The 17,314-nt window shown below is 60.3% G+C and overlaps 1 protein-coding gene and 1 long non-coding RNA gene across 9 annotated transcripts in view; one reads left to right on the top strand and one right to left on the bottom strand.

Annotated features, from left to right (window-relative positions):
• Window positions 1-6,110: 6,110 nt before the first annotated feature.
• The window catches only part of TLE2 (TLE family member 2, transcriptional corepressor), a 39,699-nt gene continuing 28,495 nt past the window's right edge, over window positions 6,111-17,314 (top strand). For 3 of the 7 annotated variants that reach the window (XM_039839198.1, XM_039839200.1, XM_039839197.1), the window contains exons 1-3: window positions 6,253-6,376; window positions 8,014-8,111; window positions 10,371-10,434. In XM_039839198.1, the coding sequence (XP_039695132.1) occupies window positions 6,278-6,376; window positions 8,014-8,111; window positions 10,371-10,434 (261 nt within the window). In that variant the 5' untranslated portion in view covers window positions 6,253-6,277. Of the gene's footprint in view, window positions 6,213-6,252; window positions 6,377-6,867; window positions 7,069-8,013; window positions 8,112-10,370; window positions 10,435-12,315; window positions 12,379-13,703; window positions 13,779-13,880; window positions 14,731-17,314 lie in introns of those variants that run through there. The other 4 variants (XM_039839207.1, XM_039839206.1, XM_039839205.1 and 1 more) reach the window with 4 other exon arrangements.
• Window positions 15,100-17,314, bottom strand: part of LOC120583756 (uncharacterized) — a 7,999-nt gene continuing 5,784 nt past the window's right edge. For both annotated transcript variants that reach the window (XR_005647865.1, XR_005647866.1), the window contains exons 2-3: window positions 16,189-16,245; window positions 15,100-15,274 (exon numbers count right to left, since the gene is read on the bottom strand). This is a non-coding gene — a long non-coding RNA (uncharacterized LOC120583756). The remainder of the gene's footprint in view (window positions 15,275-16,188; window positions 16,246-17,314) is intronic.

Below are 17,314 nucleotides of genomic sequence, written 5' to 3'. Positions count from 1 at the left end.
GGTGAAGCCCTGACACTCGCTCCAACGCAGATGGACCCTGAAAACGTGACGCTTAGTGACAGACACCAGCTGCAAAAGGCCACGTGGTGTGCGGTTGCACTTGTGTGACGTGTCCAGAACAGGCACGGCCACAGAGACGAAGAGTCGGGGAGTGGGTGCCAGGGGCTGGGGGAAGAGGTAGCGGGGAGTTACTGCTAAGGAGACGGGTTTCTTTTTCTGGGGCCGAATGAACAAAATAAGCCAGACACAGAGGGACAAACACCGCGTGATCCCACTCCCAGGAGGTCCCCAGAGGAGTCAGATTCACAGAGACAGAGAGTAGATGGTGGGAGACAGGGGCTGGGGACGGCGAGGGGCGTGAGTGTGACACAGGGACGGTGTCAGTGCGGGCCGATGAGAATGTCCTGGAAGTGGATGCGGGGACGGCTGCACGACACCGTGAGGGTGCTTCAAGCCACCGAGCTGTGCGGTCAGCAGCAGTCAAGGTGGCGACTGTGCTGAGCCGCAGCCAGCGTCGATGCACAAACACTATCTGAGTCCCAACCTCCAGTTCTCCGTGGCGCGTCCCTGGGCGCGGAATCGCTGTTCAACCTCTTGAGGAGCCTCCGCCCCGCGGGCCGCCCCAGGCTTCCGCCTCCTTCGCCCTCACCTGCACGTTTGGATAGCCAGGGTCCACCTGTGTGTGAGGTGGCACCTCGCTGTGGCTTCGATGCACGGTTCCTAATCATCGGAGATGCCGGGCGTCTTCCCGCATGATCTGTGGCCACGTGGATGTCTTTGGAGAACTGTCTGCTCAAGCCCATTGCCCGCTTTTGAGTTGGGGGCTTCGTTCTGCTGTCGCTGATGTGTAGGAGGTCTTTACAGACTCGGGGCGAAGGACCTTGAACAGACACGGGCTATTTTCTCCCATTCTGTGAGCTGTCGTTTGGGTCCCAGGATGGGATCCTTCGAAGCACACACGTTAATCTCGATGGAGCCCGATGTGTCTGCTTTTCTCCCCGCTGACATTTCCATGGGAGTTTCACGGGGTTCTCAAACTCGGCTTGTCCAAAATGGAACTCGCAAGCCGCCCCTGACACTGCCTCTCAGGCCACTCGCTCTGCCCACAGCTCTGCCCTTCATCCTGGCCACCCCTCCGTCTCGCCAGCCCCGTCCGTGCTGGTCGCCGCCCTGGCAAACGCCCTGGCGAACCCCGCGGGGACCCACCCCGCCCTGGTCCAGCGCCCGCCCCACCTCCACCTGCCCTCTGCTTGGCCGAGGCTGCTCCCGCCAGGGCCAGCGTACCCCGGGCACCGTGCCCGAGGCCCGTGGGACTTCTGGGAGCCCCAGAACATGTTTTCATTTCCTTTAAAACCGGAAGAAAACAGTGAGTGTGATGATCATGAATCTGTCAACACACACCCAGCCTGGACAACACAGGTCTGCACGCCCGACACCGTCGTAAAATACCTCAACCGTTACTTGGCGAGGAAGGGACCCGTGAAAGCCACCACCACCCTGCGTCCCGCTGTCCTGCCAGCAGAAAGAGGGAGGCTTCTGAAGCTGACCGGATCCCACGGCCCCTTTTGATACTTACAGACCTGGGGCTCCCCGGTGAATGCAGAGTCCAAGGCCCTGGTGGTCCATCCCCTCGCCCTCCTCGTCCCTCGCCTCTCTGCCCTTGCCCCACTCCCCTCCTGCCCACTCTGTGCTCCTGATCTCGGCAACTCTGTCCCCTCCTCTGGGCCTTTGCACGTGCTGTGTTCTCCAACCAGACCATTTGTCACCCAGGTAACCACGACATTGTTCATTTTAAGGGGAGCCCTCCGGGACAAGCCTTCCACCCCCAAGGTCCCTCCGTCATCGCACTGCTGACACCGGGGTGGGTCGCTCTCTGCGGGGGGCCATCTGGGACACTGTGGGGTGTCAAGCAGCATCCCTGGTCCCACGGACTTGATGCCTCAGTGTGATGATCACGGATGTCCCCAAATATTACCAAACGTCCCCTAGGGGCAGAATCACCCCCGGTTGGGAATCAATTACAGTGGCGATCAGATAAATGCCAGCCTCAGCAGCTGCGTTTGCGCTGGCCGAGCGGAGCCGGGAGCCTGCCCGCTCGTCCCTTCCCACGCGCAGAATCGGTGGCAGTCACTTCCCAAGCGGTGCCACAACTCGGCATATCTCGGTGGAGCCGTGCTAGGGACTCAACTGTGTCCCCGCCTCCTGCCCTCCGTCTTCACGCCGAAGCCCCAGTGCCCCAACGTGACGGCATCTGGAGAGGGGTAAAGGTTAAATGAGGTCGCAAGGGCAGGGCCCGGCCTGATGGCACTGGTGTCCTCATGAGGGGGAGAGAGAGACCTCCACGCCCACTCACTGAGGAAAGGCCGCAGGGGGCAGCGAGGAGGTCACCGTCTGCCAGCTGAGAAGAGCATTCTCACCAGACTCCGAATCAGCTGGCACCTCGAGCTCGGACTCCTGGCCTCCAGAACTGTCGGAAATAAACCAACGTCTGTGGTTCAGAAGTGACTCGGTCGGTGGCGTTTGGCTACTCGGCCACGTTCCGCTTTGCCTGGGCAGCCTCGTCCTGACAAAGGTCATTTTCACATGGACTACGACTCGCCGAGCACCTACCGTGTGACGAAGTGTCGTGCAGGGGACGAACTAGATGACTAAAGGCCCGCCTTGCGGAGCCGACACTCCGGTGTGGACAATAAACACAGAAATGAAAACATAAAGACAGAGCCATCATTATAAAGAAAACCAGAGAAGTGTGGCTGGGTGGGTGGCGGGCTCTGTCGGGGAGGCCACAGCTGAGGAGGCCACAGCTGAGCTGAAGGCACTGAGGCAGTATCTAGTGGAAGAAGCAACAGGCAAAGAGCACAGCCTGAGCAAAGGCCCTGGGGCAGGACCGAGCCTGGCAACTCAGAGGAACAGCGAGGAGGCCCGTGTGGCCAGAGCAGAGTGACGGAGGGGGACAGAGGGAGGAGGCGAGGGTGGGGAGGGGACGGGGGCAGCTCGTGTCGGGCCCTGCAGGCCGTGGGGAGGGCTGGGGGTTTTATCCCACGGGAGATCTGGGGGCCTGTGGGCAGAGGAGGGAGAGCATCTGAGACGAGTTTTGAAAGCCTGTCACCTCTGCAGAGGGAGGGACTTTGGTCACTGCTGTCAGCCTCCACTTAGACTCATGCTTGGCGCACAGTAGGTGCAATAAATATTTACTGAGAGAATGAACAACTAACAGCTGGGGGGGTGGGGGGAGGCGGGACCGAAAGCAGTAAAATCACACGGCCTCAGGTCACCCGGCCAGGTTATAGCAGGCCAGGGGCTGAACCCGGAGCTGGGCAGCTGAGGCCCCAGTTCCAACAGGCCTATCAGAGGGAGTCCCCGTGCCTGCACGGTGGCCACCTGTTTCCTCCCCTGCCTGTGATTAATGGCCACGCAGCCCCATCCATCATGCGCCAGCCAGCGCCTGGCTCTGCCCGGGAGGCCGTGGGGCCCAGCGCTCATTTGTAAGCAGGCCGCGAGTCTGGCTCAGCCGGTTGGTGACAGGAGACAGATCCCCACCTCAATGTGACCCCAGATGTGGCCCTGAGAACCCAAGGGACAGGAAAGACCAGGATGTGGGCCCAAGGAGTTGGGGGTGTGAGGAGCTGAGAGTGGGGAAGGGCTGAGGGTGGGAAAGGGCAGATGCCCAGAAAGTACAAGATCTTCGAAAGCCCCAATTCCCCAGAAATCCCGTTCAGGATCAAGACTGTCCTCTCCCGGGTGCGATGTTCCATCCTGCCTTTCCCTTTCCTTCCGTGTTCTGTTCTTTCTACCATCTCCCTGCTGCGAAAAAAAAAAAAAAGCTCCTGGGTGCAGCAGAGACCCAGCCCAGCCTGCCCCCTCCAAACCTCTGTGTGGACACCCCCCTGCTGGCCCCCATCGCCGCCACTACCAGCTCCCAGCACTCCGCCCCGGCGGTCTCTCTCTGCTCTGAGCCAGGGCGATTCCCCCCCGCACACACTCAGCAATTCTGCACGTTTGTTTCTCAAGTCTGGGGAGAGGCGTTCCTGGTACCCAGCAGGGGAGGCCAGGGATGCTGCTCAGCACCCCACTCTGCCCAGGACCGTCCCAAGGCCGAGAACAATCCCGGCCAGAACGTCAAGAGTGCAGACAGAAACCGGCCCAGCTGGGGAACCTCCGTGGCTCCCCGGAACCCTCCGGGTGACATGCCATTTCCTCGGCAGAAGGCATGGCCCTGGCGCTCGGCTCTCTCCGGCCAGCATCCCGCCATGCCATGCCGCCTGCCCCACCCGGAGGCGCGGTAAGGGCATGCACAGTGGCCAAGGGCCCAGGTACCCGGCTTCACCTCACAGCTGTGTGATGTTGGCTAAGCTGCCTAACCCCGGTGCCTTAATCCCACCTTTCAAATGTCACAATGGCGGTACCCAGGGTTAAAATGCTCGAGGCAGAGGCTGGCACGTAGTGAAAACAGATACAGGTGGGTTAGTTTATCATTATTATTCACGGTTCGGGTCACATTCTAGGCTTTGGTAGGTGCCAAAAGGCCTTTTTTCCTGAAAATTACTTTTTCATAATTACTCTCCTTCAAAGGCAAAGCCCCGAGTCCCCTCCTGTGGCTCAGCCCTGACCCCACTGCGCTGGGGGTGTCTGTGTCCGGCTCTGGGGTCTGTTGGGAGTGCTTGGTCATCAAGGGCACGATGACCTGGGAGGTGCCTGCCCAGGTGTGGGTCAGCTGCAGGTGGCCTCCCAGGACAGGTGTCTGGTCTCCACGGTGTGGGGGGCTGTCTCGGGGGTGGGGCCAGCCTCATGGGCACTCACTCTGAACGCTGTGCTCTCCATGGGTGGACCCTGCATGTGCCCCATTGTCGCCATCTTGAAATTCCTAATCATGTCTGAACCAGAGGCCCTGCGTTTTCATTCTGCCCTGGGCCCCCTGCCAAACGGGGACTCACATGGTTTGCGGGGTCCACGTATTCCAGAACCCAACAGGAATACTGAAGAACTCTCCGAAAGTTTGCTCCTTTTCTCTTACGTCGGACACCTTGGGTCCCGCCCCGTCCGAGCCTGTCTTCGTCTAATAGGTTGACATTTTGCTCATCTTGCATTTTTATTTTTTTATTAACTTTTTCGAGGTAATGTTGATTAATAACATTATATCTATATAATCTGATATTTGCGTAGCCATTGTGTGCTCAGCGCCCAAAATCTAGGTCTAGTCATCTGAAATTTTTTTTACAATAATTTTTTATTTTATTTTTTATCAGTCACCTAGTCTGCCATCTTCCCCTGAACACTCCAAGTTTTACTTTAAACAATATTGTGTTGATGTATTATTTACCTTCAAGTTTTTTGTTTTTGTTTTTTTGGTGTGCAGGGGCCTCGCTTTAAATTTTGATTATCCATCTCACCCACATCTTGGCCCCTCGTCGGCCCAGGAAATGTGACCCGGGTTCTAACTTTCCATTTTACAGGTATAAAAACCCAAGGCTCAAAAAAAAAAAAGTTATTTATCTGGAGGGGGCAAGCTGCATAGTTGATAATGACGAGATGAGAAGCGAGAGACTGTGTCCTTAACACTCGCCAGGATTAACGTGCATTATTTCGACAGCTTCTCTAAGGCCTGATCGTCACATGGCAGCGAGAGAAATTCTATCAAAATCCCAGTCCGGTCCGGTCCTCCTCTGCCCACAGCCCTCCATAGCTCCCACCTCCCTCAGAGCAGAATCTCAAGTTCTCCCAGCGGCCCACAAGGCCCTGGATCAACTGTCCCGTGCCAGCGACAGAATCTGCAGGGCCCAACGCAAAGCGAAAACTTCGAGGGCCCTTGTTCAAAAGTAATTAGTAATTTCCAGGCGGTGTTGAAAGACCACGAGCCCCAGCAGGGCCGGGGTACAAATGCTGAAGCTGCGGGCCCTGTGGGGCCTGCTCTCGGTTCCTCCCAGGCTCCCTAAGCAAGGCGCTGGCTAACTCTGGGCCTTTGCATCTGCCGTCCCTGCCTCTTTGAATAAGCCACCGTACCCCATATACCTCTGTTGGCTCCCTCTGTCACCTTCAGACCCTGTTTGCAGGCAAGGCCCTCTCTGACCTCCTGGTTTAAAATTGTACCTTCCTGGCGCGCCCTGCGGGTTTATTTTCCCCAAAGATGTGGCCACCATCTGACCTGCCAGGGCTTGGGCTTGGGTGTTTGTCTCCCATCTGTCTCAAGTCATCTCCACCAGGGTCAGGACTTGGTAAGCCCCCGCCCCACCCCCACGTCCTGGAGCGGGGCCTGGCACACAGTAGGCGCTCAATACATATGTGTTGCAGGAACCGCTCCCAGGAGGGCGGCGGTCTGACCCCTGGCTTTCTGCAGAAGAGGAAACCGAGGCCCAGAGAGAACAGCCTGAGAGCCAAGGTTACAGAGCATGTCCCTGGCACGCGTCCAGGTCGCGCCATGACAGTGCCGGCGGTTTAGATGGGGGCCGCCGGGCCCCTTTCTTTGACAGACTGGGAAACCGAGGCCCAGGCGGCTGCCAGGGCCATCCGGCCGGGAGGGGCGGCGGCCGGGAGCGCGGGCCAGGGGGCAGAGGCCCGGGGCGGGGGCGCGCCGGGCCCAAGGTCACCGCGCCGGCGGCCCGCGGGAGGCGGGCTGGGTGGGGATCCGCAGGCCTCCCCGGGCGCGCGCCCCCCCCCTCGGCGGCGCGCACGGGGCCCGGGCGGCGGCGGCGGCGGCGGCGGCAGCAGGTGGAGCCGGAGTCTCCGCACAGCCGAGGCCGCGGCCACTGCCGGCGTCGCCGCCATTAGACAATAGGAGCGGCGGCCGGGCGTGCGGGGAGGCGGGCGGCGGGAGGGGCGGGGAGGGGCGCCGGGCGCGCAGGAAGCGGGGCCCGGGGCGCGCCGGGGCCGGGCGCGCGGGGAGGGGGCGCAGGAAGCGGGCGAGGCCGGGCGCGGGAGGCGGCGGCGGCGGCCCCGGGAGCTGCCGATCGGCGCCGGGACAAAGGCGCGGCCGCCCGGCGCCCCGAGCCGCCCGAGCCGGGGCGCACAGCCGGGGCGCAGCCCGCGCCCCCCGCCGCGACTGACATGATGTTTCCACAAAGCAGGCATTCGGTAAGCGGGGCCCGCTATCGCCCCCACCACGTCCGGGTCCGCGCACCCCCAGCTCCCGGCCGGACCACCCCCATCCTGCGTCCCGCAGTTCGCGCCAGCCATCTCCCCAGATCTCAGCCCTGCGCCCCCCCAGCTCCCTCCTTCTCGGCCTCTCCCCAACTCCAGGACCGGTCCCCTCCAGCTTCGGGCCCCGTGTACTCTCCCCAACACGCCAGCTCCCCAGATTGTCTCCCTCAACTGTAGCTCCTTGTCCCCCTCCCAGCTTCCGGGCCCGGAGTCCCCCCAGCTCCCAGGCGGGGTCCTCTCCAGCTCCCGGCCGGGACCCCCAACCCCAGTCCCTGGGCCCTGCGGCCCGCCCCCGGAGCCAGGCGGGCCTGGGCGGCTTTGGCCTCGGACTTGGGGCGCCCCGGAAGCCCCACCAGGCACCTCTAACGCTGGGGCTGCTTTCGGGGCCTTGGAGTGGGGGGAGATCCGAGGCGCATCCCTCCCGGAAGAGCGCGGCCTGGAGGAAGGGAGCTAGGAATCTGGGGTGGGGGCCCCCCGGAAAATTTCGGGCGCTGAGAGAGGCCCCTCCTCTAAGGGGATTTTGCAGGGAGGCCTCGTTCCCCCACTTGGGGAGAGGGGCTCCCTAGGACGCGTTCTACCCCCCCCCGCGCGCTTTGAAGCGGCGGTAGAGGGCGCACCCTGCCCCCCAAGAAGGGCGGGCCTTGAAACGCACCCCCACGGCCTGGGGGGGACGGAGACGGAGCGGCTCCGGGCGCGCCCACCCCCTCGGCTTCCCCGGGAGAGGCGGGGGGCAGGAAGCGAGGGCGGGGGCCGCGCCCGGGAAGTGGGGCAGGGGCGGGGGCGCTGCAGCTGCGTTACCGCTGCCTCAGGGCACCCCGGGGGTAAGTGAGCGCCCTGCTCGCCCACCCGGCCCTAACCCGGGCCGCCCCCTCCTCACAGGGTTCGTCGCACCTACCCCAGCAACTCAAATTCACCACCTCGGACTCCTGCGACCGCATCAAAGACGAGTTTCAGCTGCTGCAGGCGCAGTACCACAGGTGAGGGGCTGGCGGGGGCGCCCTGGCAGGGGGGGCAGGGGGATGGAGCCCCCTGCGCAGATGGCAAGAAGGAGGCCTGCATCCGACGTGGCGAGCCCTTGCTTTATACATATACTCGAAAATACATTTGCATTTTCGTAATGCAAATTGTGTGACGGGCGCCGTCCTGAACGCTTGACTCATATTAAACTCGGTGAGTCTTCCAAACGGCCCATTTCACAGATGAGAAAACAGAGGCACAAAATTAAATCATTTGCCCAGAGTCTGCTATATGGCTTCAGAGGCTTACTCCCCACCCCTACCCCAATCCGCACTGTATTAAAAACCTCCCAACAACTTGAATTCAGGGATAGACGCCCCCCACACACACCCCACCTCCCAAAAGAAAGAATAATGAAAAAAAAAATTCTCCAAAAGAAAAAATTTTGCAGTCTGTTCTGTCTCTCTGCTCTGTTCTGGGAAAAGGGTTCCTGGCATCCACCCATCTCAGAGGTGGTTCTCCTTCCAGAATTTACCTTTACAAAGGGCTGGCCCTGTGCCACCCTGAGGAAAAGGACCTCTGATGACCTGGGTTGTCCACTTAGGGAAGCCGAGCCCCAGAGCTGAGCATTGCAGGAATGCACACAGCAAGCAGGTGGCGGAGCTGAGATTTGCACCCAGTTTCTGGGTTAAATGACGCCCATTCCCAGCGTCTCTGCTGGGAAGGGGGGCTCTGCCTGAGAATCAGAGGAAGGTCACGGGCCACCAGTTTCAGTGAGGTCTTGGGTCCTCTGTGGACCTGAGTTTACCCACACACAAAAGTCCTGCGTTTTCTCCAAGAAGAGGGAATAGTAATATGTATCTTTTTCTTCCTTTCGTGGGAAGTACGTCCATCTCTCGGAGTACTTCCCATGCTCCCCAAATATGAAATACCGAACATACATCCCTTTGGCTTAATCTTCGTTGCTGTCCTATTGTGCCCATTTCCGAGACAGGAGCACCGATGGCCGCAGGGCAGGCAGGGACTTTGTCCTGCTCCCGATGTGGTGGGGTGAGGGGCTTTGTCCAGCAGGCTGGCCCTTCCGAGCCCCTGCGGGGGCCCTCCCCTCCCTGCCTGGCCCATTACACTTGTTGAGCACTGGGACAGCCAGTCCCTGAGGCCGAGGGTCAGTACTGCGACAGTGCTCGGTGAGCCGGACCCCCTCGCTGAGCTTGGGGTCTCCATTTGCCAGGCATGGGTTCCCCGCTATACAATGAGGGGTCCTACTGTTTTGGCACGCAGGACCTGCCAGGCCCAAGAAGGACCAAGAAGCCAGAGCTCGGGATGAAATTGCCCGTCAGTTCTTTTTCATGGTGACGACAGATAGGCATTTTTAAAAAGGAACTAGAAAAATTCAGGGGGCCACAGCAAGCCCAGTTGCGATTCATCCCTGAACTGGGGTGTGCAGGTGTGGGCGGTCAGCAGAGCGGAACGCCAGGCTTCTGGGGTGGCCATGAGATCAAGCGTCCGTTGGGTGCTTGCTGACTGTACGCCAAGGGAGAAGGGTCGGCTCAGGGCCACGGCATTGAAGTGGCAGGGCCGAACCTTGAACCCAGTGCGTCTGGCTTGAGTCTGTGCTGTCAGCTCTCTACCTGACACCATCATGGGGCGCGGGGTGGGGGGGCGGCTTTGTGACTGACTTGCTGGGGGTGCCTGAGCGGCCAGGGGGTGCCCGTCTCAGTTCCCCAATGGTGGAACTTTCCCCTCTAATGAAATCAAGGCCCGCGAGAGGGGCTAGGCCACTGCCTTGGAGACACCCGGTGAGTCCCAGCCAGAGCCCAGCTAGCACCCCCGTCCCCGCCCCCTGGCCCCTCTATTTCTGTTTGTCCTTCCCCCTCGGAGAGTCTTCCCCAGTGGTTGAGAGTGTGGCTCTGAAGCCAGCTCCCTGGCTGTGTGACCTTGAGCCAGTTCCTGAACCTCTCTGGGCATCCATCCATCGCGTCATCCGTAAAGCGAGCGCTGCTCAGAGCACTGACCTCATTGGGTTTCGAGATGGGGGAGAGGTTCTTTGAAACCCCGGCCAACCCAGAGTCAGGGCGTTTGCCCTGACTTGTTTTTATTATTATCATTGCTGTTTTCTCCACCTCCAGGTGGTTTGCAAGGCTAGTTCATAATCCCCGTCTTATAGTTAGGGAGCCTGAGGCCCCCCCCACCCCATCTTCACCGAGGAGGGTCTGTCTGTCCCCTGTCAAAGTTGGGGGCTCAGCCCAGCCTCCGTCCCTTCTCCTCTTGTTCTTCAGCCTGAAGCTCGAATGTGACAAGCTGGCCAGCGAGAAGTCGGAGATGCAGCGTCATTACGTGATGGTGAGCCGACCTAGGGTCCAACGGGTGGGGATGGGGGGACCCCAGACCCTCCTCTGCTACGGGCAGCTGCCACCCAAACCCCGGCCACCCCCTCTGGGAAGTGTGAGGATGCAGGGTCTGCCTTGCTGGCCTGGCTGCCAGCCCAGGCGGTGGCGGAGGTGCCAAACCACCGGGTTGCAGCCTGGGCTTGCCAGGTCCCCTGGCTGTCCTTGGCAGCCAGCAGAGGAGGCAGCGGCTGTGGAAGCCAGGAGCCAGGAACTGACGTTGGGGAGCAGCCGGATCCCTCCCCGCCCCCACGGGCCCTGGCATCCCAGTACTTAACCCCTCCTCGCCCGGGCTGTGGGAAGAACAGCGGCGAGGGGAGGTGGCTGGCAGGAGGCTGACACCCTTTGAAGTAGGTGGGAGGGAGGGGTGACAGGGCATTCTTCGGCCTGACATTTGAGACCCTGCCCATCCACTGTGCCAGAGTCACTTGTTCGGTTTCATACATCAAAAAACCCCTACCTTGGCCCAGCCCCTAGCCCTCTGCTCTCTGAGGCTTTAGGGGAGGCAGAGCCAGACACCGAAGCTCCCAGCCCCTGATGGAGGGGGCTGGGGAGTGGGGGACCCCACAGGGATTGGGGGGCTCCAGAGGGGAGCCATTGCCTGAGGGAGGCGGCATGGAGAATGGGGCATTGCACCTGGGGTCTTGAAGAATGAGTAGGAGCTGGCCGGGCAGAGGCAGGGGGTGAGGGGTTGGGGAGACCAAGCAAAGGCCTGGGGACCACCGGGCTTTCTGGAGTGGGGGCGATGGAGAGAGCTTAGACCAGGAGTGGGGGCAGGGGTCAGATCTGGGGCATGGAGGCGAGTGCTGCTGGCCCCAAAGCCAAACCCAGCAGGCTTTGTTTATGTTCCATTATTTATACCCAGGAAGGCAAACTTCCCTGGAGTCTGGGGCCACCCGCAGACAAGACACATAAAGATAAAAGATTAGGAGCCCTGGAATGTGTGTATATTAGGGGAGCAGTGGGGCTCTGATAATGATTCCAGAAGCCAAGGAGTGGGGCCTAGAGCTCCCCCAGCTCCCCAGCAGCCCCACCGGGCACCTGGGCCTCTGTTCCTGGCGTGGGTGTCTCACCCCTCCTGTCTCCCTCCCACTTGTCTGTCTGTATCACCCTCTGTTCCCGTCTCTCGCTTTCCCCCTTTCTGCCATCCCCTTTGTCTCCTGAGCCCCCACTTCACCGCCCCCATTTCTCTCTCCCCACAGTACCTCTGAGATGTCTTGTAAGCGAACATTGAGATGCACTGAAGCAGGTCGCCCCCCCAGCCTCCCCAGCACCCCAGGCAGGTACGCCCCCGCCTGCTCTCCCGGCACCCCAGGCAGGTAGGAGCCCGCCCCTTGGCTGAACACCAAGTCCGCCCTGTGATCTCGTTCCTCCCGAGCTCCCCCATCGCCATTCTTTCTCGGGCCTCCCTGGGAGGTGGTTCTGCAGAGGGGGATGGGCAGAGGCCTTCCCCGGGATCTGCCACCCCCACCCCATTGCCTGCCCTTTGCGACAGTGGCAAGAGAGTGACGTGAGCCCACACGCGGTACAGCTCTCAGATTGCCCCCTTGCCCTCCTGCCGCCTGAGCCCTCTGGACGTCACAGAATAATGCCAGCACCCCCACCCAGCCGCCCTCCCTGGAGTGCTCAGTACCTACCAGGCGCTGGGCATCGTCTTCCCAGGGCCACCTCGACCCCCAGCGGCCCAGTCCGCATGCGGGCCTGTGCCGGTCCCGCCTTGCCATTGATCAGGTGCCCGCGGGCCCTGTGTGTAGACCCCACCCTGGCTGAGTTGGCCCCTCTTAGAGCCCCAGGCCTCCTGGGCTGGTCTGCACCTGTCCCCCTGTGTTTGTTCTAGGCTGAAATCGTCAAGAGGCTGAATGGGATCTGTGCCCAAGTCCTCCCCTACCTTTCCCAAGAGGTGAGCCATGTGGGGCGGGAGCAGGGTGGTGGGGGGGAGGTAGATGGACCGTGAACTTGTCCCTGGCCCTCCCCACTGCAGCCATCTGGGGCAGCAGCGGCTGGCCGCCCCAAGGCACACACCTCCCCTCTCTGAGATGCACAGCTACTACCAGCCTGTGCAGAAGAGTCCCCAGGATGGAGGACCTCAGGGGTGCGGGCCAGTGGAGGGGGGTGGCGTCACCCTGCTGTGGAATTCCCGGCCCGCTCGAGTCATTCGCCTTAGAATTGTCAGCTCTGCCAAGGGCACACCAAGAATTTTGTTTTGCTTTCGCCTTTCCCTTCCTGGGATTCACCTGTGACGGGGACAAGCGGGTGTGTGCGGAGGGCACTGCACACACAAACAGAGACGTACGGACACGGATACACGCAGATGCAACACACAGACTCGCTGTGCACATGGACACACGCAGACACGTTGGTGCAAACATGCAGACACGTGTGTCCCGATACACGTGTGGATACATGCACACACCCAGGGCTCTTCCTTTTCTGCTTTTTCGGGTTCTCGGGCTCTTGGTGTGAGGCCCGCTCCACACGCACCCCACACCTGCACCCCACCAGGCTGTGTAAAACCCAGCTCCTGCCATCTGCCAGGTTTACTGGTGGTGATTCATCGTTTCCTCTTTAATCCCCACCCATATCTTGGGATCCTTTGGGTGATAATGCGTGCCTAAGGACTATTCCAGAAGGACACCCCGAAAGCCCCAGAGAAGAGTGTTCTGGGGGCCCTGCGGGCCTAGACTCATGCTCATCTTCATGACAGGCTTCCCAGTAGCCAAGGCAAAAAGGGAGATGGCAGATCGTAGCATCTGATGGCCGGAGAGCCTGACTCTCAGGGGCGCTGGGGGAAGGTGCGACATAGGCCCTGAATCTGGACCCGTATTCCAGCCCTGCCAGAGTTCCCTGGGCCTCCCCCAGCTGTGCAAGGACGGGGACGTGGACCAGCGGCTCTCACAGCGCAGTCTCTGAGCTCTCGAAGCATCGGCCCTTCCCTGCATAGGTGGCAGGTGGCCCTGTCGTGCACCGCCCTTTCCTTGCACGTGGCATCAGCTGGGTCACGATCCCGGATTTCTCTCCGACTCACCCAAAGGCCTTTTCCCAAGCATCTGGCCCCCAACCCCTTTAGGTCTTCTGTGCGTCTCGATCTGTCCCCATTCTCCAGATGAAGAGACAGGCTTGGTGACAGAATGCAGGCCCTGGGGGCTGGGGGCAGCGCTGGCAGGCCGGATGGGGGTGGGGCTTCTCCTGGGCGCTGTGACGTAACCCTGTCCCCTCTCCTCTCAGCACCAGCAGCAGGTCTTGGGAGCCATCGAGAGGGCTAAGCAGGTCACGGCTCCTGAGCTAAACTCCATCATCCGAGTAGGTCTGGGGTCTGGGGTCTGGGGTCTGCGGTGGGTGGGACGGTGGGCGGGCGGCGAGTGGGCCTGAGGCGGCTCACGCGCCCCTCCCTCTGGCCTGCAGCAGCAGCTCCAAGCCCACCAGCTCTCCCAGCTGCAGGCTCTGGCCTTGCCCCTGACCCCACTGCCCGTGGGGCTCCAGCCGCCTTCGCTGCCGGCGGTCAGCGCGGGCGCCGGCCTCCTCTCTCTGTCGGCGCTGGGCTCCCAGGCCCACCTCTCCAAGGAAGACAAGAATGGGCACGACGGAGACACCCACCAGGAGGACGACGGCGAGAAGTCGGATTAGCGGGTGGCCGGGCTGGGAGGGTGGTGGTGGGACGAGGGGAGACAGACACACAGAGCGAGACAGCATAGCTCGGGATTGGCTAGACTCCGGTAGTATTTATGGTGGCGCCTGCTGGGGCCTCAGCCCCCGCTTCTGTGCCACCCCCTAGATCCGCTCAGGCTCCCGGCTTCCCTCCTCCTGCCCGCCACCCGCCCCTCCCCGCTTGGCCCGGTGGGTGAACACCTGCTCGCACAGACGAGGCAAGCTGAGGCCTGGAGGCGTGAGCGGGAGGCCAGGTCAGAAGGGAGCAAATCCTCTAAGAGTCCAGCACCCCTGCACTTCCCCGTCTCACACACGTGTAACTGACAGTCCGCCTGCCGGGGGGAGCCCCCTCAGGGCACCTCCCAGCCTCCCACCCTGGCACTGCATGCAAACACAATGCTAGCTGCCCCTTCCTGCCCCGGGCACCCCCCCGTCTGCCCCTCCACCCTGCCCACTCCCCGCCTCCTGTAGCTCCAGACACCCACGCCCACCTGGTCCTCTGTCCTCGCTCAGCGAGGGACTCAAGCTTAGCCGGGATGAGCAGGGTGGGGGTGGGCGGCCCAACATCCTCCTCCTCCCTTTCCCGAATAAAGATGAGGGTACTCGAGTTGTCTTGGTTTTTATTTTATTTTTTTTCCTTTTCCGCGGTATACAACTTGTCTTTTAAGAAGAGATATTAAAAAAAAAAAAGACAGAAAAATGTTTGAAAAAAAGCAACACCCACACCTGTGTCTGTATATAGCCTTTTAGACTGTCAGCTTTTGTTGTGTTCAGTCGTTTGAACTCCGAGAGAGACGTGAATACGCTGTCTCGAGGGTGGGCTTAGCTGTGCCTTTCAAATAAAGACGTGAGAAGGTTGGTCGCCGTGTCCCTGCCTCTGTGTTGCGGGCTGCCCCCCTTTCTGGGGAGGAGGGGACTCCTTTCATGTCTGGGCTCCCTCCTCTGTGACAGGACACAGGACGGGACGGGATGTTGAGAGGCCTAAGTGAGTTCGTCTTGTAAGCGTAGTCCATCTGCCAGACTTGATGTGTAGACCAGAGAGGGTCAGCTGGAGGCCGTGGGTCACGCAGCGCAGCCCGGGCGCTGGAGGAGGTTAGCGAAGCTGGTTTCTGAGCCCCAGGCCAGAGGTCCCTCAAGTGACATTCTTTTCCCTTAGAGACAGAAGATCTAGAGACTGCAGATCATACTCCCTCTGCATGCACATGTGCACAGACCCCCAGCTGAAACCTCAACCCTCCAAGGACCAGCTCGAAGGCCCCCCTCCCTGCCATGCCCAACCTGGATCACCCCAGGGGGGAGCCAGAAGGAAAGGAGAGCCTCCCCACCCCTGGTATACCCGACACTCAGACCAAGGGTGCCTCAGGCTGTCCACCCAGGATTTGGGGCTGGTAGGGGCCAGACACCCATGACAGATCTTGCCCTCAAGGAGCTGAAGCACCCAGGGGACTTTTGAAGTGCAAGAAATACGTGCTTTTCCAATGCAATGGGTTCCCATGGCGGGCCAAGGGCACAGACCGGACAGAGGCAAGGTTGGTGATGGCCCACTGGCCTCAAGGAAAATGTCTCACATCCCTAAGGAGAGAAAGAGGAGACCGAGAGGGGACCAGGTGGTCACCCGTCTCCTGCTGAGTCCCCCACTTCCCTACTGCAGCCAACACGCCTCTAGAAGCCACCAGTGTGATGGGGTCATTCCCCGTGTTGAAAACCCGAGCTCACCCAAATTGGAGAGCGTCAGTCATTACATATTCAGAAGGTGGTTGGCACAGACGTGCCACTTGAGTCCACCCAAAAAGACGAGAGTGTTCAAGACCTGTCGTCACCACTGCCCGGCAGAAGGGATAAGTTGTGACAGTCGTGTCCTGGGAACGCTACACAGCCTTGAAAATAGGGTCACTGCTATTCTATACTCAATGCAACGCGGTGCACCTCACACCGCCAAACAACGGAGTGAATGCGTGTGATTCCATCTACATAAAGAACAAAACCAGGCCCGAGTGACCTAGAGCTCCTGACGTCATTGGCTTACCCTTGGGGGGAGGGGAGGGTTTTCCAACGCGTTTCTTACCTGAGTGTGCTCACTTTGCGATAATTCACCCAATTGTTCACTTACAATCCCTGTGCTCTTTTGTGTTATGTTTCACAATTTGGAAAAAAAAAAGTATTTTAAAAAATAATCTGAAATACTTTCTAAGTTCTTCAGGGAGGCCCAGCAGGCTGCAGACTTTAGCAGGCTGCGGCTGGGTGGAAACGCTGCTCCCTGCCCAGAGGCCCTTGCACAGCTGTTCCCCTGAACCTGGAACAAAGTTGCTTGCTTTCCCACTCAGCTTTTGCTGAAGGCTTCCCCGACCCTCCCCCAAAGCAGGGGAGTGACACCTCCCCCCTGAAAGGTGCTTAGGGCAGAGCCTGGTACATTCACCCCTTCATTTACTGAGACCCAACTGGGAGCCCCAGGGACACAGCAGGGAGCAAAACAGACCCAAATCCTTGTCCTTGTGGAAGCAGTAAACAAGTAGGAAAATATAAAATGTATCAGCAGGCTTGTGGATAGGGCCGAGGTGAGAAGCGAGGGAGATTATCAATTGCATTATTTTTTTAAATTTGCACATAGAAGCCGCCCAATGCATGTTAGCAAATTTATTGAGGGCAGACCTGAGTTTGTGCTGTTCTCCTACCCGAAGTAGTGATTTGAGGCATGAAGTCACTTGTCTGATCTCAGTTTCTGGGAAACTGTTCCCAGAATTAGCAGAAAGCTTACAAGGGCTCAGGAGCTGTCAGCGGATATTATTATTACTGATGCTGATGAAGAGCGCCGTGGGGGGCCGTGGGTCACAAACCTTACAGCCCCCACCTAGGGGTCTTCTCCAAGGAATGTGGGGTCCTTCCCAGCCAAGGACAGGTCTGCGACCTCGGCTTTTCCTCTGGGCCTCAGAGCCCCCCCATCGACACCCCCATCCTGCCCACGGGGCTGAGTTTCCCCCAGGCTTTAACGAGGGTCGTGGAGCCCGCGGGGGGCGGGTGACGAGAGCGTCCTAAGGCTACGCGATCTCGGCCGGGAAGCCGGCGAGCGGAGGTGCCATCTCCGGAGCCCCTCCCCCCGCGGCCTCCCGCGCTTAACGACGCGCCGCCAGCGACCTCGGCTAATTGATCCGCTAATGGGCCCCGCGCCGCGGCCGCGCCTAATGAGGCGGGAG

This window comes from Pteropus medius, unplaced genomic scaffold (genome assembly GCF_902729225.1).
Source record: "Pteropus medius unplaced genomic scaffold, Ma_sr-lr_union100, whole genome shotgun sequence".
Taxonomy (NCBI): domain Eukaryota; kingdom Metazoa; phylum Chordata; class Mammalia; order Chiroptera; family Pteropodidae; genus Pteropus; species Pteropus medius.
Note: the sequence above shows the minus strand (reverse complement) of the source record. Positions and strands in the feature narration are given on the sequence as shown.